Genomic DNA, 22,408 nt, shown 5'->3' on the forward strand with positions numbered 1-22,408 from the left:
GTCTTTAAATGCAGTGCTCTTTCCACCATGTTACACTTGCCTCTTTGTATATGAGAGAATGCAAGAAAATCTCTGATGTCTCCTCCAGGGCTAAAACTCTTCTACTGCATGATACATGTTCTATATGTGCTCAGGGTGTGGTGTGTGTGGGTACTTTGTAAATACTGCTATGTACATAATGTATGTTGCATATATAGTGTGTTTGCATGTTTTGTGGAAGGAGTATGTCCTGTGTGGTGTGCTCTGGGGACAAAGGCTATGATTATTTATGCTTAGAATGATGTCCAGCACCATGATTTGTGCAATCTGTGTCCAACTATGGCAGCAACAAAATAGAGACCAGTCTCATTGATCTGGGGTAAGATGTTTCTGGTAGGGTGAGGAGTTTGTTATGATGTTAATGTGGGATAATAATTGTGTGTGTGTGTGTGTGTGTGTGTGTGTGAAAGTAAGAGACAGAGAGAGTGTGGGGAGGGAGGGAGTGGGGAAGGAGGGAGAAGAGAGAGGGAAGGGGAAGGAGGAAAAAGAAAAAGGGGGACAGCACAGTTGAGAGAGGGAGGGAGGGAAAAGAAGGGAATGAGAAAAGGAAGGAGGGAGGAAGGGAGTAGAAAGAAGAAGAGAGAGAAGGGAGAAATAGAAAGGGAGGGGAGGAGGGAAAGAGAGAGTGTAAAAGGGAGAAAGAGGAAAGAGAAATTGAGAGAGAGGGAAAAGAAAATGAGAGAAGGAAGAAGGGAGTGAGGGAGGGGGAGGGAGGGAGAGAGAGACAGAGAGAGAGAGACAGAGACAGAGAGAACAACTGCCCACTGGGGTCCACAGCTAAATGTAACTTAGTTCTTAACCTGGTCCTCAGTCACACCCCAATACTGTGTAACCCCCAAAAGCCAGGGTTAGTTTTGAGAAGAGAAACAGCAAGCATTAAAGACTGAGATAAATACGATCACTTATTGATCACAGAATCATTAAAAAACAATTATAAACCAAAGGTAAATAAGGCTGAGGATATAAAGCCAATAGGATCTCCATCAGAAAAATTTCAGGCAGCTGAGGGATCAATAGACTGGCAGTCAGCCAGATCTCAGCGTTTTTTTTTTAAAGTTGGTTTCCTTAGGATCCCAAAGGATTCTCTACTTTATGCCTGCACAGATCCTAGAGCTAACCCTACTTACTAAGGGTTCTGGAATGTGCTGGGTATTTAAGGCTTCAGAAGCCTCAGAGAACAGGTTCAAAAGCAAACACGCTGTAGTTTGGTGCCCTAGCATGATTTTCATGGGGATCAATAGCGCTTGAGGTCTACGAATGGCTCCTCTCCCTGGTCCTGATCAAACAGGCCTGCAGAATGCAGTATGAGATCCAAGGCAACTAGAATGCCCATAACCTCCAAATCCAAGGCAGGCAGGCAAGAAGGGAGCATCACTTACCCTCACTACTCTGGTATCCTGATACCTCCCCCCAGGGCAGGTCATAACTCTAATTGATTTAACTAGAGCCCACCCCCATGTAGCTTGGCACCTGTCCCCAGATTTGTGTACTTGTGGCAGATGGGCTTAGTGTTCAAAGACCAGTGGAAATCAGGTTGAGGTCTTGGATTTGACGGGGAGGGAGACAATGTAGTTTCTGCATTGTTTCCACATCATAGATTTCAGGGTTTAACCCTGGCCAAGCATTTTGCAAATATGTGAGCCATTGCCCACACAGGGCTGATGGGAGAGTGTGGATGGTTTAATGCACAACCATGGACATCTCCACTCCTGGAAACACCACTCAGGATAAGAGGATCTAGAGCTACAAAAAAATCTTAAATAATAGCTGGTCTTTATGTAACCATTTGTAGATGGTGCAGTGGATACAGCATCAGTGCAGGAGTCGGGAGGACCTGAGTTCAAATCTCACCTCAGACATGACACTCACTAGCTGTGTGACCTTGGGCAAGTCACTTAACTCCGATTGCCTCATCCTGGACCATCTCCAGATGGCTCTGGAGGAGAAGTGAGGCTGGTGACCTGCACAGCCCTCCCTCACTCAAAACAAAGTCAAGCGCAAGTCATGTCATCACTTCTCTGATGGCGTGGTCTTCTTCGGCAACAAAGGACGAACACACATAAGACTACAGAGAGCTAGACCTTCAGGGCTTGCAAAGTGCTTTGTCTACATTAGCTTGTTTGATTCTTGCGTACTTCTCCCACTTTTCAGATGAGGAAACATTCAGAGCGCAAGTCCTACCCCTGAGAGGTCAGGACCATCACTTTCCTACTCAAGGTGGTGGAACGTTCATTCACTGTTGACAATCCCCATCCCCACATTTCCTTGGGCTGTGCATGCTGGTGGGGGCATCCTATCCAGATCTCTTTAATGCTGTTCTCACGGAATTAACTTGTATCTCATAGACCCACCAATGGGGAGGTGAAAGTTTGAACTTTTTTTTTTTAATAGTTTTTTTTCTCTGCCCCAACGCGACTAATTTATTCATGACCTTTCTCGGCAACATCTTTAGTTTTCTAGACATAGTCATGTCCTCTGGCAGGAATCCTTTCCCTTGCGGGTGTTACTAATTACTCCCTGCAGATGGGCTTATTGGTGCTAAAGATAACACCGGAGGAAGGAGGTCGAGTAGGGAATAAGGCTTCATTACTTTAGGGGTGGGGTGAGGAGGAGGCTTGGTGCCTAGAAAGAAAAACTGGGTCCCTTGGGGAGAGGCAGATTCTTCCTCTGGTTCCTTATGGGTTATAAAATGGACATCAGAATACTTTGTCTCTCTGTGTCTCTGTTTCTGTTGTCTCTGCCTCCTCTGTCTGTGAGTGTGTCTCTGTCTCTCATCAAATGAGATTATCCATGTAAACCATCATCTTTCCAGGCTTACTGTAACCTAGTCCTCTATGTTCCCTCTATGTTTCAGCCCAACTCGCTTACTGGTTGCTCCTCTATATGCCATTCCATCTACCTTCTCTATATCTTTGCACACGCTGCACCCCCAACCAATGCAATTCCTTCTTATTCCAGCCTCTTAGATTCTCTACTTTGCTATCTTTAAGGCTCAGCTCAGAAGCTTCCTTCTGCAAAAGGTCTACAACTTTCACACCCTGCCCACTCCCAACAACCAAAGTTGTGAGCACCCATCTTCCCAATTACTTAAAAATAATCTTTTTTCATAACTAGACATTATTGCACAGTGAAAAAACTCCTATTGGTGCATATTGAAACTTGCTCTACAACCTTTTGAGGGTGTCCTAAAGCAATGATCTCCAAGGTAGGGCTAGGACCCCTGGGAGGCTGTGATCTGTCTTCCAAGGAGGCCATAGCCTGACCCCTAAGGATTGTGTGGTCAGTTTATCCAAGAGTAGAAAAATAGACTGAATTCTACCCTCCCTGTGCTAGCCAATCCTGGAGCTTGTCTCTAATATAACTTCACCCATCCTTATCCTTCAACACTTCCCCTGTTCTGCTATCCTCCCTCTATTACTCAAATTCTTGATCTTTTCCTTTTTGCATTTGGTCTGACTCTTGGGGATGTTAGAACCCAAGGGCTATCTGGACACCAAATGCAGTGAGTATTTTTGGGGAAATCTCCCTCACCCTCCTAAGATACCCATCCCCTTTCTTTCAGATCACTGGAGGACTGAGGAAGGCACCCTTGGGCTCATGGCAGTAACCTGAGAGTAAGAGCCCCACCTCCCCACTTTTCATTTTGGGTAAGTCTCAAAGATACCTGAATGGGTGGTTTGCAGTATATTATGAAGATTTTATTATACTACCTCCCCCCCCCAAAAAATCACCTCTCTTCCAAACTTCCCTGTTTTTGTGCAAGGCATCGCTTAACCCACTTTTACAACCTTGGTGTCAGCTTGGCTGATCACTGCCTATTGCTCCACATATACAATTAGTTTCTAACCTCCATATGGTGTACACAGCCACCACCCTCTTTCAGGTGCTCATCACTTTTCATTTGGACTTTTAGAGTAGCCTCCTAACTGAACTCCTAACCCCAAGCCCTTCTTCACTTCAATCCACCCTCTCTACACTGCAGCCAAAGTTATTTTCCCAAAGCTCAGATCTGACCAGGTACTTTGCCTAGTCCATAAACACCTATAGCTTCTTATTACCTCTAGGATTAAACATTATTTCACCATTAGCAGAACATGTGTGTGAGTTTGTGTGTATACATGTATGAGTGTGTACGCTTGAGTACATGTCTGTGAAGAGCTTAAAATGCCAGATGCTATACAGGGTCAGTGAAGTTTTCTGAGCAGACCAGTACTGATCAGACCAGTATTTTAGGAAAATCAACTTGGCACACGTACTCTAGTACATTGTTGGTGGAGCTGTGATTTAGTCCAGCCATTCTAGAAATCAATTTGGAATGTTCAAAAAGTTATTAAACTGTATATCCCCTTTTACCCAGCAATATCATTCCTAGGCCTATACCCCAAAGAGATAAAAGAAAGAGAAGAACCCATATGTAGAAAAAAATTTAGAGCAGCTCTTTTTGTGATTACAAAGACTTGGAAACTGAGGGGGGGGTGCCCACCAATTGGGGAATGAAAATTGTGGCAATTGAATATGATGGAATACTTTTGTGGTATAATAATTAATGAAGGGTTTATGATTAAACAAAAGATAGAGAGGCGTGTAAGAAGGAAAATGGATAATTTTAATTACACAAAATTTAAAAAGGTTTTGGACAAAACAAAACGAATGCCACCAAAATTAGAAGGAAAATAGAAAATTGAGGGGGGCGGGTTACAGCAAGTTTCTCTGATAAAGGTCTCATTTGTTAAATATATAGTGAACTGAGTCAAATTTATAAAAACATGAGCCATTCCCCAGTTGATCAAAGGATATGAAGAGTTTTCAGAAGAAGAAATCAATGCTATCAATAGTCACATAAAAAATGCTCTAAATCACTATTGATTAAAGAAATGCAAATTAAAACAACTCTGAGATACCACCCCACACCTATCACATTGGCTAATATGACAGAAAAGGAAAATGACAAAAGCTGGAGGGGAAGTGGAAAAAGTGGAGTTGTGAACTGATCCAACCATTCTGAAGAGCAATTTGGAACTTGTAACTTTTCATGCTATAAAAAATGATGAGCAGGAGGATTTCAGAAAAACCTGGAAAGACTTACATGAACTGATGTACAGTGAAGTAAGAAGAACCAGGAGAACAATGTACACAGTAACAGCAATATCGTATGATGATGACTTAGCTATTCTCTTAGATATAATGATCCAAGATAATCTCAGAGGACTCATAATTAAAAAATTCTATCCACCTCCTGAGAAAGAATTGATAGCATCTGAATACAGACTGAAACATACTATTTTTCACTTTCTTTCCTTTCATTTTTTTTTTGATTCAAGATTTCTTCTGCAAATGACTAATGTGGAAATATGTTTTCATGACTCCATGTATATAACCTATGTCAGATTACTTACTGTCTTGGAGAGGAAAGGGGAGGAAGGGACAGATAGAATTTGGAACTCAAAACTTTTTTAAAAAAGGAATGTTAAAAATTATTTTTACTTGTAATTGAGGAAAATATTATTTAAAAGAAAAGGAAAAGGACCTATTTGTACAAATATAGTTACAGTAGCTCTTTTGTTGTGGCAAAGAATTGGAAATTGAGGGGATGCCCATCAACGGGAATGGCTGAACAAGTTGTGGTATATGAACGTAATGGAATACTATTGTGCTATAAGAAGTGATGAGAAGGATGATTTAAAAAAACAACAACAAAACAACCTGGGACAACTTGCATGAACTGATGCAAAACCAAGTGAGTGGAAACAGGAGAATATTGTACACTGTAACAGCAATATTGTAACAATAATGAGCTACTCCAATCAAGATCATAATCCAAGACAATTCCAAAGGAATCATGATGAAAAATGCTATCCACTTCCAGAGAGAGCAAGAACTGATAAACTCTGAGTGCAGATAGAAGCATACTTTGATCTTTATTTTTCTTGTTTTTGGGGGGTGTGCATGTTTTACTAGCAACATGGAGGATATGGAAACATGTTTTGCATGACTTCACATGTATAACATGTATAACAGTGCTTTTCTTTTCAAGGGGCGTGGGAAGGGAATGAAGGAAAGAATTTAAAACAAATCTTTTTAAAAAAATTAATAGTAAGTTTTTTTTGGACAAAATTGGGAAATATTTAATAAAGTAAATAAAAATGACCCCATGATTCTGGAAGACATGACACATGCTCACCATTTCCGAATGAGAGGTGATGGACTAAGAATGAAGACTGAAATTTATTTTTTTTGAGACATGCCCAATGAAGGAATTTGAATCACTTGACTATACAGGGATTTTGTTTTTCTTGCTTTCTCAACTGATTTGGGTGGGGGGAGTAGAAAGGAAAGAATTCATGTCTGAAAGTAAAATAAAATTTAATTTAAAAAAATCAGTTTGGCAACCATGTAGAAAATGGTTTGGAGTTGAAAGGATAGACCATTAGTCAGGTCCTGGACTTCAAGAGAAAGAAGAGAGAATGATCTTGAGCCTGGTAGATAAGTGGCACCAGTATCTGGATTGGCTGATACATAAGCATAATATTAGCCAACACTCATACATTTAGGGTTTACAAAGCACCTTACATATATTTTCATTTGATATATCATTCGAGTGTAAACCTCAAAGGAGGAAAGATACTGAATTGAGAGGCAGCATGGCATAGTGGATAGGGCACTGGACTTGGGGTCAATTAAATCTGAGTTAAAATCCTGACTCAGATACTAGCTATCTTTGTGACTGGGTAAACCACTTAACTTCTTTCTGCCCCAGTTTCTTCATCTTTAAAATGAAAGAGTTAGACTCAGTGGCTCATCAAGTCCTTTGCAGTTCTAAAGGTATGATGACTGCAATGAGAGGTTCTGGAAATGAGAGGTGGGGTGGGAGATGAGAGAAGGTGTGTGCTCCAAAGGGATCCAGGTTTCCGTGAATAGAGAAGTATGCAGCTCTCTCCCTCCCAAGTCTCTATTTGGCTCTGCCCTTCCATTCCTCTTGTGCCCTTCAGAACCACAATTCTGTCATTACCAAACTTCCTTCACTGTTTCCTTTCGTGATCCTTGTATACACCTGTATTCCCAGGAAGGGTGGCAGGGGAGGACCAGCTTTGGTTCCTGGTAATTAAAGGCACTAATAAGAACCTCTGAGAGTAGAGGTCAGGGAAAGAGAAGAGCATTTTTTTTAAAGTACAATCAGCAGTTTCCTCCAATAGAGTTCCACAAACCACAAGGACCTAGTGAGGGAGACCAGATTCAGCCACTAGTGAAATGAAACCAAATTTTACTTCTTCACTTTGTTGGTTAAACGTAGTTTTTTGTTTGTTTGTTTGTTTTTAAGTCCCAAGGTGGTTTCCCCTTGAGCTAATAGTAGGTGTGGACTGAGGAACATCAAATGAAGGAGTCAGGGTTAGAGGGAGAATGCAGTGTTTGAGAAAGATCAAGACTCATCCACCAGACTTTTCTATGATCTATTTTTGTGACCATGGGCAAATCATTTCCCCTATCTGTTGCATACTTTGTAAAATCAGTGTTTCTCAAACTAACTTGATTGTGGAACACTTGGGGTCTCAAGTATGCTAAGGGGATCTCTAAATACAGGCCTGTAGGTATGGGATTCCTAAGATTAAGGGGCATCAGGGAAATTTTGGATTACAGTAGGGGAAATTAATTTTGTGGTGAATAATTGTTGTCTGTCAAGTATTTTTGATACATAATTTATATACAATATATTATATATGTATCTATAGTATATGTGTGCATTTATAACATATGTGTATTGGGTCAGACATGCACTTCATTGGTAAAATAAATTAGCTCTACAAATGCAGATTGACACATAGTTTGTCATAAATGGTCTTGGAGAATATTCAGGAGTACTGAGAGATTAAGTAACTTGCTCAAGGTGACCCAGTCAATATGTGCCACAGCTGGCACTTGAACACAGGTCCCCCTGACACTTGAGTCTAACTCTCTATCTACTATTGATATTTTAGAGGGGAAAATTGTCATGATCTTTTACTTTTCCTCATAGAGCTACTCTTGAGAGTTCTGGGATGTGTCGGGCTACCTGATTTTTAAGGCCTCTTCCAAATCTAGCATTCTAATATGCCCTTACTAAGAAAAACAAAATTGGGCTGGCAAATGTGTGTGTATACACACACACACACACACATATATACATGCACACATACATATATGTATACACATACTATATATAATATATGTATATCAATAATTCATATGGCTAATCAGGAATTGACTATCACCTCTATTCTGGCTAGAACTCAGTTGTCAAACTGAGGCAAATAAGTCACTATCAATCCATATTAATAAATCAATCAAAATTTGTTAAGCACCTACTTATTAAGTGCTAGCCACTATGCTAAGGACTGGGTGCTGTCCTTAAAGCAAGAGGAAAGAAACAAGAAAGGGGTGTTTCTAAAGGATCTGGGGGGGACCTTGTAGAAAAATTTAATCATTGCTCCCCAGATTGGTATTTTTATGTCATAGTCCCCATCCACTTCTTCAGAACTCTTTCCTGTTCTCCTAGACCTAGTAGCCCAAGCCTACCAGTGGTATCAAAGAAAGGAGAAAAATGTCTAAATGAATTTGTTCATTTCGGTGATGAAGCACTGGCTCCCTTCGCCAGCATGTAGGGTTCAATAACAGTGGACAGGGTTTCAAAAAATTGCAGCATAAATAGATGAGCCCTTTAAGGTAATAGAAACTCTGTCATCCCGGGGGTGAAATATGGCCTCTAAGCCCAGCTCGTGGTGGTGGTGAAATCATTCCCTCTCCTTGCCTTTCTCCCTTCCCCCCTTACAAGTGTCGAAGCTGACAGAGAGCATTTGAAGTTGAAGAATGGCTCTGCTGACCCTCATCTCCCTGCTACCCCCACCCCACTCCCTGCACTCCAGGATTGGATACTTGTACATGCAGTGGGATGAGAGGAGGGACGAAGTTCTGGGAAATAAAGACAGTCTTTGCCAAGATGGATGATGTCTAGGATAGGCATAGAAGCAGCCATAATTAGTTCTGGAATCGAGAGGGTGAATTCATCAGCTGCAGAGCCTGGCCTTCATTAAAAAACTGGAAAGTTGGCCAGGGTGGGAGGAAGAATGGTAGTGGACATATTGGTTTTCTCCCCCTACTTCTGCTAAAGAAAATCCACATTTTGCTTGGTAGCTGTTGCAGCTATCATGCATCCAGATGCCTTTACTGCTGTCTGTTGACTATGGTGAAGAAGCTTAACTTTATCCTGTCCTTATGCTCCCCTTCTTGTCCCAGAATCACAGAAATGGAAGGTTAGAAAGAACTTCTAGTTATCCAAAATGGTTGGTCAGAAAAGAGTCTAGCCAGCCCAATATTTCCTCATAAAGACTCTATCCGCAGTGGCTGGAAATAGCCTGTTTCCTTTCTCCTGGGGTCAGCTCCTACCAGACTCTGTTCATGGGTAATTGCTTCTCTCTGGGAAGCTCATTCTTTCACCTTTCAGAAAAGGGCCTAGTTAGTTAGCCTAGCTTCTCTCAATCTTCCCAATCCAAAGAGTCTTCCCCCTTACTCTTAGCTCCAGGGGAGTGGAGCAGAGCAGGAGCCTCCCTGAACTAGCTAAGAAGTATGGGGTCTTTGTTCTGACTTGTCCTACATCCTTCAGGTTTCAACTCCTCTAATAGGCCAACCTGACAAAGTCTGCCTTGGTATTTGAGCACTGTGGAGCAAGGTAGACGCAGTAGGTCAGTGTGGTTGCCTATATGAACCAGCAGAACTGTCCAAAGTGCTGAAACAATGAAAATTCCTGACATGAAAACACATTACAGCTGTGTGGTTCACCGAAAGTACTAATCCAACATCTACCCATGGTATGTCTAGGTTCTCAAAGAGGCAGTGTGGTATAGTGGATAGGGTGTTGGATGCTTTGGATGTTTATTAGTGTGTGGTCCCAGGGAACCACTTGACTTTTCTCTAGACCTTGCTTGAAGGTAAGATCAGACTAGACTGCTTTTTAGCTCCCTTCCAACTCTAAATCTACAAAGTCCATGCCAGAAGAATGAAACTTCTGGCAGGCCTTCCCAGCCACAAAGGTTTACAAGCTACACAGCTGTAAATTCTCACTTGGACCACTAAGGATTACAGAATGTAAAAGTTGGAAGAGATTTTACAGACTCTCTAACTCACATTCATCTTTAAAATGATTAAAACTGAGGTCCAGAGATGCAAGGTGACTATTTCTAATTGTGCCCATTTCCCTAAGTACTAAGCAAGTTTAATTAGTTTTATCAGTCCTCAACATTAAGTTTTTAATAAAATGTTTAATTAAAAAGTATACATTTCCTTGCCCCAACTTTGACAGGTTGAAAACAAAGTTTCCTAACTCCTCCAATACCCCTTCCTTTTTTGCCCTCTCCTAACTCCCCCAAATACTATATATCCAGATTTCTCTGCTCCATGGACTCTTTAGGAATCAACACTGCATTTCCCCCTTCCAATCCTCCCAGGGTGTCCTAGGCAAGCAGGAATTTTGTGCTCTTCAAAGACAGGGGACTCTCTGTACCCCAAAGTGAGGCTCTGTGTTGGCACCTCCTGAGGATGAGTAATCCTGGCACCCTGCCCAGTGACTCAGCTCTGAATTAAAGAAGCCCCATCTGTCTGGGGTGGGTGAAAAGGGAGATCTGTAAGAAGAAGCCAGTTTCACCAGGGCACCCTAAGCTTACTTCTTGTTCTTTACTCTCTGTTATGTGGCTTTTCTTGCTATGATCTCTTCTCCCTACCCCCATTTTTCTCTGTCAGCATCAGTCAAAAGTGTTTATTAATTTCGATATAAGTGCTTATTGTGTAAGGAGCACTGCTCTAGGGAACTGCTAGGGATACTTGGGGGCGGGGGGTGTTAGATGACATATGGTATTTGCCCTCTCAGAGCTTCCAGTCTAGCAGTGGGTTATCACACACAAAACAAAAGGTTTCCTAAATGAACTAACATTTGAATTGGGCTTTTAGACATTAGAAATTTCATGGGAAAAGGAAAAAAGGGAACAATACGAACAAAAGCACAGGGGTAAGAGGGTACAGATTTCAGGAACTGGGAATATAGTCCAGTTTGGCTGGAACATCGAGCATGTGGTGAGTATGAGTATGAATCATGGAATCTAAGGGTTGGCAGGTACCTCACCTATTAAAAACCACTCTGGATCAAGGAACATTACTGAGATATACCCAACAAATGGGAGGGAAAACCCACTATTTCCCCAGGAAGCATTCAGTTTTTCCTTACATCCAATCAAAATCTCTCTCTCTCTCTCTCTGAAACTTCTACCCACTGCTTATAGTTTTGTCCAAATAGCACAAGTCCCTCTTGTGCCCTCAGAGCATCCTTTAAATGCTTTCTGACAACTATCACACCCTCCCCTAAATCTTCTCTTTCTGTGCTAAGCATCCAATTGATCTTCCTAGGGCATGGTCTCAAGATTTCCCACCACCCTCTAGATGCTCTTTAATTTGTCAACGTTCTTCCTAAAATGTCACACCCAGAATTGAACCCAGTACTCTGGATGTGGTCTAATAAAGATTATCTCCCACCTTCTAGATCCTCTCTTTTAAGGTAGCCTGAGATTGCATAAACTTTTTTTGCCGTTTTATTTCAGTGTTGACTTGAACTGAGCTCATTTCATCAAAAACCTCAGATGTTTTTTCACATGAATATTTTCTAGCTATGCATCTCCCGACCTGAAGTTGTAAATTTTTTTTTAATTAAAGTGCAGAATGGTGCATTTATCTAAAATAAGTTTCATCATATTAGAGTTAATATAATAACCTCAGAACAACTAATTGACACAGTAGATAGAGCACTGAGCCTGGAGTTAGGAAGACCTGAATTCAAATTTCAGACACTTATAAGCTGTGTGATCCTGTGCAAGTCAATTAACTCTGTTTGCCTCAATTTCCTCATTTATGAAATGAGCTGGAGAAGGAAATGGCAAACCACTCCAGTATCTCTGCCAACCCCAAAAGGAGTCATGGAGTGTCAGCCACAGCTGAAACAACTTGGAACAATACTGTCAGCAGTGTTCTAATTCTTCTTTGATTCTCTTTTTTCCCAACATGATTTTTAAAAACCCTTTCTAGAATCCTTGTTATTAACCTCCAGACCCACCTCATTCTGAATTTTTAGTTCTTCTGACAATGAGAAATGTCATCATACTATAGAGGGCCTTGAATGCCAGGCAAAACTGTTTGATTTTCATTAAATACTTCAGTGATTGCAATGCTGCGATAGGTGATGTACAAAATGTTGAGTACACAGAGCCCCCTTCTCTAGGAGCTTAAAATTAGTATCTTTAGTTGTCACCCTTTAATAACAACAATCTTTCTTATCTGTAGAGCGTTTAACTTCTTGAAACACATTCATTGAGGCAGCTAGATGGATCCATTAGTGCACAGAACTCTGGGCCTGGAGTCAGAAGACCAGAGTTCAAATCTAGCCTCCAATGCTTCCCAGCTGTGTGAGCCTGGGTAAGTTACTTAACCTCCTTCTCCTTTGATTTCTTCATCTGTAAAACGAGACTAATAGCACCTACTTCCCAGGGTTGTTGCGGGGATCAAGCAAGATAATAACTGTAAAGCACTCAGTCCTGGCACATGCCAAGTGCTATATCAGTGTTAGTTATTATTTACCATTATCACTATTATTCATGCTTCCTATCTCATGGGGTCTCTCACAGCCTTCTATAGCAGATGAGGGAGAACTGCAACCTCCATTTTAAAGATGAGAAAACTGAGGCCTGCAGAAGTGATTTGCCCAAGGTTGCACAATGAGTTTGGAGCATAGCCAGAACTTGAATCCAGGTCCCCTGACCCAGGCCCGCCCACTGCACTTTACATAACTCTCTGTCCCAATAAAACAGATACACAAGCTTCCTCTCTTCCCTGGTCTCCCATCTTGTATTTTCTCCTAGGAAACAGAAACTGCATAATCAATACACTACTGTTCGCTCTGGCTCTACCCTGACCCCTGAGCATTGTGAATCAGGGCAGCTGTTTTTTCAGTGCCCTCAGCTTACTTGTCAATTGATTACAGAAGCACAGATTTATTGCTGTAAGGAAGGAAGGGAGAGAGGGAAAGAGGAAAGTAAGAAAGAAGGAAGAAAGGGAGAGAGGAAGAAAGGAGAGAGGCAGAAGGGAGAAAGGGAGGGTAGGAGGGAGGGAGAGAAAAAGGGAAGAAGGAAGGAAGGAAACAAGGGAGAGAGGGAGGGAAGAAAGGAGAGAAAAAGGGAAGAGAGAGGAAGCAAGAAAGAGGAAAGAAGTAATGGAGGAGGGAAAAAGGAAGGAAGGGAAGAAAAATAAGGGAGAGAAGAAGAGAAGGAGGGAGGGAAGAATGATTTAATAAGCACCTCCTCTGTGCCAGGCGCTGTGCTAAACACTCTACAAATATTATCTCATTTGGTCCTCACAGAAACCCTGAGAGTTAAGTATTATTATTGTCATACCTATTTCAAAGTTGAGGGAACCGAGGTACTTAATTTAGGTTAAGTGACTTGCCCAAGGTCATAGTAAATGTTTGAGTCTTCCTCACTCCAGGTCCAACACTATCCACTGAACTACCTACCTGCCTCTAGGTGCTTTAGAAACCACTGAGTGTGTAACCCTCTCATTTTACAAATGAGAAACAGAGGCAGATGTTGCCTCAATCACTTCCTTAGCTGTGTGACCTTAGGTAAAATCTGAATTCATATCTTCCTGACTCCAAGCCCTGTGTTTTGTCCACTTTACCAGCCAGCTGTCAAACAACGTAGTAATTAGTTTATATTTCTATCATCTTATCTGATCCTTATAATACTTCTAGGAGTCAGGTCAGTAAGTTCCCATCTTCTGCTCACTGCTTCAAATGAGCAAACTGAGGCTGAAAGAGGAGCAGAGACTTGCTCAAGGTCAAACAACAAATCAGGAAATGGAACCTGGCTCCCCCCTCTCCAGAGTGCAGGGTTCCTCTCCGTGGTATTGGCAGTTATTGGCTTTTTAAGCACCTAATACGTTCAGAGTACTGAGCTAAGTGGGGAAGATTGGAAGTTTGTCCTCAAGGAGCTTAAAGTCTAGTGAGGTGGAAATAAGACACATGTAAAATCTGCATTACAGTTTTCTAAAAGTGTGTAAAAGAGCTGCTGGAGGTTGTGTGATATCTGGGGCAGAGGGGAAGTCATTACTGAAGGAAAGGGTCAGGAAAGGTCTCCTGAAGAAGGTAGTATTTGACTTGAGGATAGACAGGAGGGAGAGAGGAGGCACAGAATTCTGCTAGTCAGCATTTGTGCAGGGGACAGCAAACAGTCCAATGTGACTGGAACATGGAGTTCCTGAAGGAGAGTTTTGAGAGATGAAACTAGAAAGACTGGCCTCAAATGTCAGACCAAGGAGTGTGAGCTTTTCTCATTAGGAAACCACTGAAGGGTTTGCAGCAGAGGCTTCCTGCATAAGGACTATGAGTCTGATGTTGGGGTCCTACCCTGCTCCCTTCCCTTTGTGTTTGTATTTGGAAATGCCAATTTAGCACCATTTCTGAGCTCTCTCCTTAGCGCCTACTCCCCTTTTATGGGCTAGTTAATCATTGTGCACACACAGTGCTTTGGACTTTTCAAAGTCCTCACAATCACACACAAAATATAATTACTAATTCAACTGAAAATGGGACATGTCTTCCACGTCTCAGTAGAAAGGTATGGGGCTATGGAAGCAAAATGTGCTATACACTACCAGACACAGTTACTATACCAGCTGGCTTTGATTAAATGTCTTTCTTTGATACAAAGTTAAGCTCAAATAGAATACATGAAATTTAACGGGAAATAACAGATACAAAAGCAAAAGGCAACAATGAAAGTGAAAAATCATTATCGGGGGCAGAGCCAAGATGGCGGACTAGAAAGACACACTTATGCAGGGTCCTCCCCACAGCCCATAAAATACCTGTAGAGAAGGACTCTCAAATTTTGGAGCAGCAGAAGTGGAGAACAACAGAGTGGAGGAGATTTCCAGCCCACGGTGACCTGAAAGGCCCACGGAAACATCGGTTGCGCTGGACTCAGAGCTGAGCGCGGAGCCCAGCCCAGCCTTGGCCGAGCAGCAGCGCAGTGCAACGAGACTCTGGAGGAGGACACCTCGGGGGTGGAATCTCCAGTCACAGTAGCAAGGCATCAGATCCCTCGGCCCACAGGCACCAAAGGTCAGAGACAGGGTTTAATCGGCAGGCCGGGAAGGGAGAAGGGCTTTCCCATAGCTCCCGCAGCACGCAGTAGTCACAGAGGGTGCACAACAGCCCATAAGGGAAGCTCCATTGTTAGAGTGTAAAAAGCCCTGGGGGCATTGAAAAGCTGAATCTTACCTCAGCCCTGGGTGGAGGCCCTGGGAGAGCTGGTCTCTGTCTCACACTCAATGGCGGCCCTGCCCATCCAGCTTATCTAAAAATCAGCCCCCAGTGCTGACTTGGGAACTGGAGGCCAAGTGGCTGTGGAGAGGTACCTGCTAAGATTCTGGGCACAAAAATCCCTCTCTGCATCCAGATCAGTACACGCTTGATTGTGCCACCTTGGAGGAACTGAGATCTCACAGATTCCCAGAGTATACCCTACTCTTGACAAAGGACCCAAAAGTCAAGTAACTGGTTGGGAAAATGCCCAAAAAAGGGAAAAAAAGTAAAACCATAGAAGGCTACTTTCTTGGTGAACAGATATCTCCTCCCATCCTTTCAGATGAGGAAGAACAATGCTTACCATCAGGGAAAGACATAAAAGTCAAGGCTTCTGTATCCCAAACACCCAAAATAAATATTCAGTGGGCTCAGGACATGGAAGAGCTCAAAAAGGATTTTGAAAATCAAGTTAGAGAGGTGGAGGAAAAACTGGGAAGAGAAATGAGAGAGATGCAAGAAAAGCATGAAAAGCAGGTCAGCACCTTGCTAAAGGAGACCCAAAAAAATGCTGAAGAAAATAACACCCTGAAAAATAGGCTAACTCAACTGGCAAAAGAGGTTCAAAAAGCCAATGAGGAGAAGAATGCTTTAAAAAGCAGAATTAGCCAAATGGAAAAAAGGAGGTTCAAAAGCTCACTGAAGAAAATAGTTCTTTAAAAATTAGAATAGAACAGATGGAGGCTAATGACTTTATGAGAAACCAAGAAATCACAAAACAAAACCAAAAGAATGAAAAAATGGAAGATAATGTGAAATATCTCATTGGAAAAACAACTGACCTGGAAAATAGATCCAGGAGAGACAATTTAAAAATTATGGGACTACCTGAAAGTCATGATCAAAAAAAGAGCCTAGACATCATCTTTCATGAAATTATCAAGGAAAACTGCCCTGAGATTCTAGAAGCAGAGGGCAAAATAAGTATTCAAGGAATCCACCGGTCACCACCTGAAAGAGATCCGAAAAGAGAAACTCCTAGGAACATTGTGGCCAAATTTCAGAGTTCCCAGGTCAAGGAGAAAATATTGCAAGCAGCTAGAAAGAAACAATTCAAATATTGTGGAAATACAATCAGGATAACACAAGATCTAGCAACTTCTACATTAAGGGACAGAAGGGCATGGAATATGATATTCCAGAAGTCAAAGGAACTAGGACTAAAACCAAGAATCACCTACCCAGCAAAACTGAGTATAATACTTCAGGGGAAAACATTGTCTTTCAATGAAATAGAGGACTTTAAAGCATTCTTGATGAAAAGACCAGAGCTGAAAAGAAAAATTGACTTTCAAACACAACAATGAAGAGAAGCATGAAAAGGTAAACAGCAAAGAGAAGTTATAAGGACTTACAAAAGTTGAAGTGTTTACATTCCTACATGGAAAGACAATATTTGTAACTCTTGAAACTTTTCAGTATCTGGGTAGTGGGTGGGATTACACACACACACACACACACACACACACACAGCACAGAGTGAGCTGAATAGGATGGGATCATATCTTAAAAAAATGAAATTAAGCAGTGAGAGAGAAATATATTGGGGGGAGAAAGGGAGAATTGGAATGGGGCAAATTATCTTTCATAAAAGAGGCAAGCTAAAGACTTTTCAGTGGAGGGGAAAAAGAGGGGAGGTGAGAGAAAAACATGAAGCTTACACTCATCACATTCGACTAAAGGAAGGAATAAAATGCACAATCATTTTGGTATGAAAACCTATCTTACAACACAGGAAAGTGGGGGAGAAGGGGATAGGAGGGGTGGGGGGGTGATGGAGGGGAGGGCAGTGGGAGGAGGGAGCAATTTGAGGTCAACACTCTTGGGGAGGGACAGGATCCAAAGAGAGAACAGAAGCAATGGGGGGCAGGCTAGGATGGAGGGAAATATAGTTAGTCATACACAACATGACTATTATGGAAGTCATTTGCAAAACTACAGAGATATGGCGTATATTGAATTGCTTGCTTCCCAAAAGGAATGGGTGGGGAGGGAGGGATGAAGAGAAGTTGGAAGTCAAAGTTTTAGGAACGACTGTCAAGTATTGTTCTTACTACTAGGAAATAAGAAATACAGGTAATGGGGTATAGAGAGTTATCTGGCCCTACAGGACAAAAGAGAAGATGGGGACAAGGGAAGGGAGGGATGTTAGAAGAGAGGGCAGATCAGTGATAGGGGCAATTAGAATGCTTGGCGTTTTGGGGAGGGGGAGGGGAGAAATGGGGAGAAAATTTGGAACCCAAAATTTTGTGAAAATGAATGTTAAAAGTTAAATAAATAAATTTAAAAAAAAAAGAAAAATCATTATCTACTGACGGTCAGAACTACATGAAGGAGGTAGAACAAACAGTATTATCTGATTTCATCTGAAAAAAACATAAGCTCAGAGGACTTGTCTCAAGGTCACAGTACCAATTAGTGGCAGAGCTGAGAACTCAGGTGTCTTGATTTCCAGTCCAATGATCTTTCCATTAGACCACCCTGACAACTGCCATAGAGTGTAGGCTATTCTCCATGAGCTGTGATGGTCTCACCTAAGGCCACTCCACTGATTGCATGGTCTCCTCCCTTGCCAGAGCTGACCAAATGTCAGAGCAGACTGAAATTCCCTGACTAGTTCAGGGCAGCTTCATCCAGTTCCTTCAAGACCTCACTTGTTTCTTAGTCTAGCTGACAACAGGCTGAGAGACACCTGGTGAGGACCATCCATTGTCCTGTAATCACTCCGATATGTTAGGTTAGACACCACAAGCTGAGGACCCCAGACGAGACCATTCAGGTATAACAAGGCTAAATGGGGCTGGGAGGAAGGAGATGGATAGGAGCTGGCCAGGTTTCATCAGGGTAGCTGAGCCTGCAATCTGTCTTAGCCCAGATCCTCTGGCAATTTCGACAGCGAGATGACTCAGATGGAACAGTGAAGTTCCCCAAAGTTTAAGGTGAGGGGAGGGAGCATTCTGTCAATGAACAAAAAATAAGGCACTCTGCTCATAGCTTTCTTCAGTTCAGATCCTGATGGGGCCTCTTTCTTTAGTCTCTCTCCTGACCTGGTGCATCCCTCTGTTTGGGCAACTGGGAAGCACAGGCAGCTTTGTTCTTGAAGGATGGATTGCTTATAGGCCTTGCACCTTACTTCTTTACCTTCTCATATCCTCCCTCCCCCTCCCCCTATGTCTCCCCTGGCAGATGGCCAGTACCTCAGTGAAGTGATACCACTGGCTGGTGCTAAAAATGCCTTGAGACGTTGCATATATAAAATCATTTTGAAAAGTCCCTCATTGTAAGCAAAACACTTTGAGTCTCCCTATTTTAGTCTCTTTCCCACAAACAAGTGACTTCTTTTCCTTAAGAGACACACAAGGCTAGAGAAGAAATGAGCCTACAAGATCCTGTAATCCAACATTCCTCACTTTACAGATTAGGAAATTGGGTACCAGAGAGTCAGAGTCACTGGCCCAAGGTCAGACAGTTAGGTAGTAGCAGAACTGCCAGGTCTCCTGACTTAAATTCAAGGCTCTCCAGTATGCTGCACATCCCTTTCAAGGGCGATCATCTTTCTCACCTACTCCATATCACCTGGATGAAAATGTTCTTAGTAGAGGGAGAGGGAGCCTTGCAGTGGGATTTCCTTTAGGTCCACACCATTCAGGATGGTCTGATTGCTAAGAATCCTGTCCCCTGGACTGGCCTGCTTTTGTCCACTCTTCTCCAAATGGGGGTGGACAGCACTGAAATAGCAAGGATCATGCCACTAACTCAGAAAAATTTGGCCAAGAAGGTCACATGGGCCCTCTAATCCACTGGCCACCCCTTCTCCCACCCACGTCAAGTCCCTTGGTCCCCAGATATGGTAACCCAAAGAGTTAGTGCTTATAAAAAATATCACAACAATATTCTTTAGTCACCTCCATGTTCTCACCTGTCATAAATATTGTATCTGACAGGAGCTCCAAGGCCATGGCTGACTGCTTGGACCTCCCCTCTGGAGGAGGGCATCAATCACCTGGAACCCCAAGGTTGTGCATCACCCACTTCTTTGGTTATTGGGCTGGTTAGGAGTAGAGATTTGAGGGGCCTTTTTCTCTCTTCCTCAGATTCTAATGCTCAGAATGGGGATTCAAAGTTCATGTTCTTGTCTTACCATGAAGCCTGGAGCACAGGTACAGCTCCCTGTGATGCTGTGACAATCAGCCCCATTCTGACAGGCACACACTAACCGACAGCCCTCTCCATAGGAGCCAGCTGGACAGGACTCATTACAGTGTGGGCTGGCCCAACCTGCATGGCACGTGCAAACTCCCGACACAGGATGGCAGCTAAGCAGGAGAGAGAGAGAGAGAGAGAGAGAGAGAGAGAGAGAGAGAGAGAGAGAGAGAGAGAGAGAGAGAGAGAGAGAGAATGAACTGGTCAGAGATAAAGAACAGACAATCATTACCCAGACCCACTCACAGGGTAAAAGGAAGGAAGGACCATAATTTGATGGCCAGTCATCTGATGACAAACTCCTGCCAATGCTAGACTTTGCCCAGAGTCAGGCAGAACATACCATTCCAGTCTTTGCTCCTACTGGCACCTTGACACATGTTTTGTTTTCTAGTTTTGCTGTGCTATTTGCCATTTCTTGAATACCTCTGATCCTTTCCTACTTCTGGGCCTTTGCTCATGCCTTTCTTTCTGCCTGGAATGCTCTCCTCTTAGAGCTCCAGCTTTCAAAATTCTACCCTTACCTTGAATTCCACCTTCTTTATTGAGCCTGCCTTGATTCCCCCTTCCCCTTCCTCACTTCAACTGGAATTTATTTCATCCTCCTCAGGACTACCATAACCTTAAAAAAAACCCCAAAATTTCTTTTTCATTAAGCACTTATTTTTTCACCCTCCCATCTCCCCCATCTACTGTGGAAGAATAAAAAGAAAAGAAAAAGAAGTCTTCTATCACATAAACAATAGTCAAGCAAAGCAAATACCGTAAGAATTTATATCTCTCCTGTGGCACTTAGGTTCCATCTTTTTATTGGTGCATGTGTGTTATAACCTCTTGTTATAACCTCAGTTAGATTGAGGACAGGCACTATGGTCTCCCAATGTCTTGCACTGCACCTTGTGCAGCCTCAGAGCTCAGTCGATGTTTTCTGAAGGCGCATCCTGCCTGAGGTCTCCTAGAGCCAAAACTCAAACCTGGTTTTTCTGGCTTCCAGGTCAGTGTTATTTTCAGTATAGCACAGAGCCTCTAACTGATCAGGGAAACCAAAAACAGAGGCCTGGAGCTTCCATTCTTTCCCTTCAAGATGTGGGGTTATTGGGCTACCCACTTCCAGGGGAGATGCCTTGACTTACAATGAGTGGGAAAGAGTATTGGGAAGGGAAATGTATTTCAGGGGCTGAGACAGGGTCTCTGTCCCCCTGGATGGTCCTCAAAGATAGAATCGTGGACCCAGAAATATCCTCTGGTGGGAAGATGAGTGTTAGCATATTCTGATCTACTGCAGATCTATTCTGCAGTATTCTGATCTATTCTGATCTACTGTGTCAAACACAGGGCCTTTTGGGAGCAAGGCAGCTTGCAGCACTCCTGAGTCTTCTGGAAGACATTAAGATATCACTGGGAAATATTAAAAAAAAATAAAAATACAATACAGCATAGATGATATTAATTTAAGGTTTTCTAAGTCAGAGTGTGGCCTACAGGGATCCTTAGGTACAGTTTGGTGGCTTTGGTTTCTATTTGAGTCTGCTACCACTGATCTTACTGTTCTCCATTTCTTCTAAGGTAAGACATAAGAGGAAATGAGCTTACAGGGAATCATGAAGGATCCAGATGATAAGCAAGGTAGTAGAACTTGCTAAAAATGGGAGAGGTGGTGGGTCTCTTGAAAAGAACAGGAGAGATTCATATCGGTGTGAAGCTGGTTATATATGTTTCTGCTTGGAGACTGGCTTTGGAATGAAGAGGGGGAGGGGGAGATGGAGAGAGAGAGGGAGGGAGGGAGAGAGAGAAGTAGAGAGAGGAGGGAGAGGGGGAGAGAGAGAGTTCGTGAGTGTGTATGGGGAGGAATAGGGATGATGAGGAGGGATCAAGCTTCATCTGAGAACCTCGCTCTAGGATCTTCCAGCCCTGCAATCCAGGAAAGTCCCTTCAGGTCTTATCATGGCCAACTGAAGCTGGATGCCTTCATCAAAAGGTGACTAGAGATCTTGAGTAGAGATAAATCCCAGTTCCCTGGTTGGCAGACAGCAGGAGAAATTCCTTTGGGTCATAAGTCCAGGTATCTTCCTGGGAATCTCAGGCAAAGCTTGCAATCATTGATATTAAGTTGAATTCCTTTTTTTGCCTCCTTTTTTTTCCATTTTCCCCCAGACATCGATTAATCACAGACTAATAGGAACTGAAAGCTAAACATTACAGGAATATTTTAAGAGTAGAGTTTTGTGCAGTCTCTCCTCGATTGCACATGCCAGGAGATTTTTATCCATGCTGCATCTGTTGGCTTAATCCAATCTTTCAAAGGTAATATATGATCTGGGCTGCTGGAATCCTTCCATGACAATTCAATTGCAGGGGGCACATTCAGAAGGCAAGTCTCTCTCTCTCTCAAGGTTGTTTTCCTTTATTAAGGAGGATGGCTCCTTTGCATGAAGCATAGTAAGTTTGAGCGTGAAATACCTTGGAATTTTGCTGGTGATCTCTCTGTTCCCAAGATGGGTGATCACAAGCCAAGTTCTCCCAGAGAGCTAAGTGGCACCAGAATTCTATGTGGGGAGGCTAGAGCTAATGGGAACATTTGAGATGTTCTTCTCCCCTTCCTGGGCAATAACAGAATGTCAGAATTGAGAGATCTCCATGACTATTCAATCCCAAATTCACCAGAGCAGAAAACACTTTATACCCTATCTCTGATGTGTGGCCAAACAGTCTCTGTTTGAAGCTTTCCAAAAAAGG

The 22,408-nt window shown here is 42.6% G+C and overlaps 1 protein-coding gene and 1 long non-coding RNA gene across 9 annotated transcripts in view; one reads left to right on the forward strand and one right to left on the reverse strand.

The window, feature by feature from the left end:
* The window catches only part of LOC140506878 (uncharacterized), a 30,496-nt gene extending 13,278 nt beyond the window's left edge, over nucleotides 1–17,218 (forward strand). For 2 of the 3 annotated variants that reach the window (XR_011968143.1, XR_011968144.1), the window contains 2 exons: nucleotides 3,602–3,686; nucleotides 4,781–17,218. This is a non-coding gene — a long non-coding RNA (uncharacterized lncRNA). The remainder of the gene's footprint in view (nucleotides 1–3,601; nucleotides 3,687–4,780) is intronic. The other variant, XR_011968146.1, reaches the window with a different exon arrangement.
* MEGF11 (multiple EGF like domains 11) overlaps nucleotides 1–22,408 on the reverse strand; it is a 475,650-nt gene that overhangs the window by 48,205 nt on the left and 405,037 nt on the right. For all 6 annotated transcript variants that reach the window (XM_072614460.1, XM_072614458.1, XM_072614449.1 and 3 more), the window contains exon 11: nucleotides 19,611–19,785. In XM_072614460.1, the coding sequence (XP_072470561.1) occupies nucleotides 19,611–19,785 (175 nt within the window). The remainder of the gene's footprint in view (nucleotides 1–19,610; nucleotides 19,786–22,408) is intronic.

Source organism: Notamacropus eugenii, chromosome 1 (assembly GCF_028372415.1).
Source record: "Notamacropus eugenii isolate mMacEug1 chromosome 1, mMacEug1.pri_v2, whole genome shotgun sequence".
In the NCBI taxonomy this organism is placed as follows: domain Eukaryota; kingdom Metazoa; phylum Chordata; class Mammalia; order Diprotodontia; family Macropodidae; genus Notamacropus; species Notamacropus eugenii.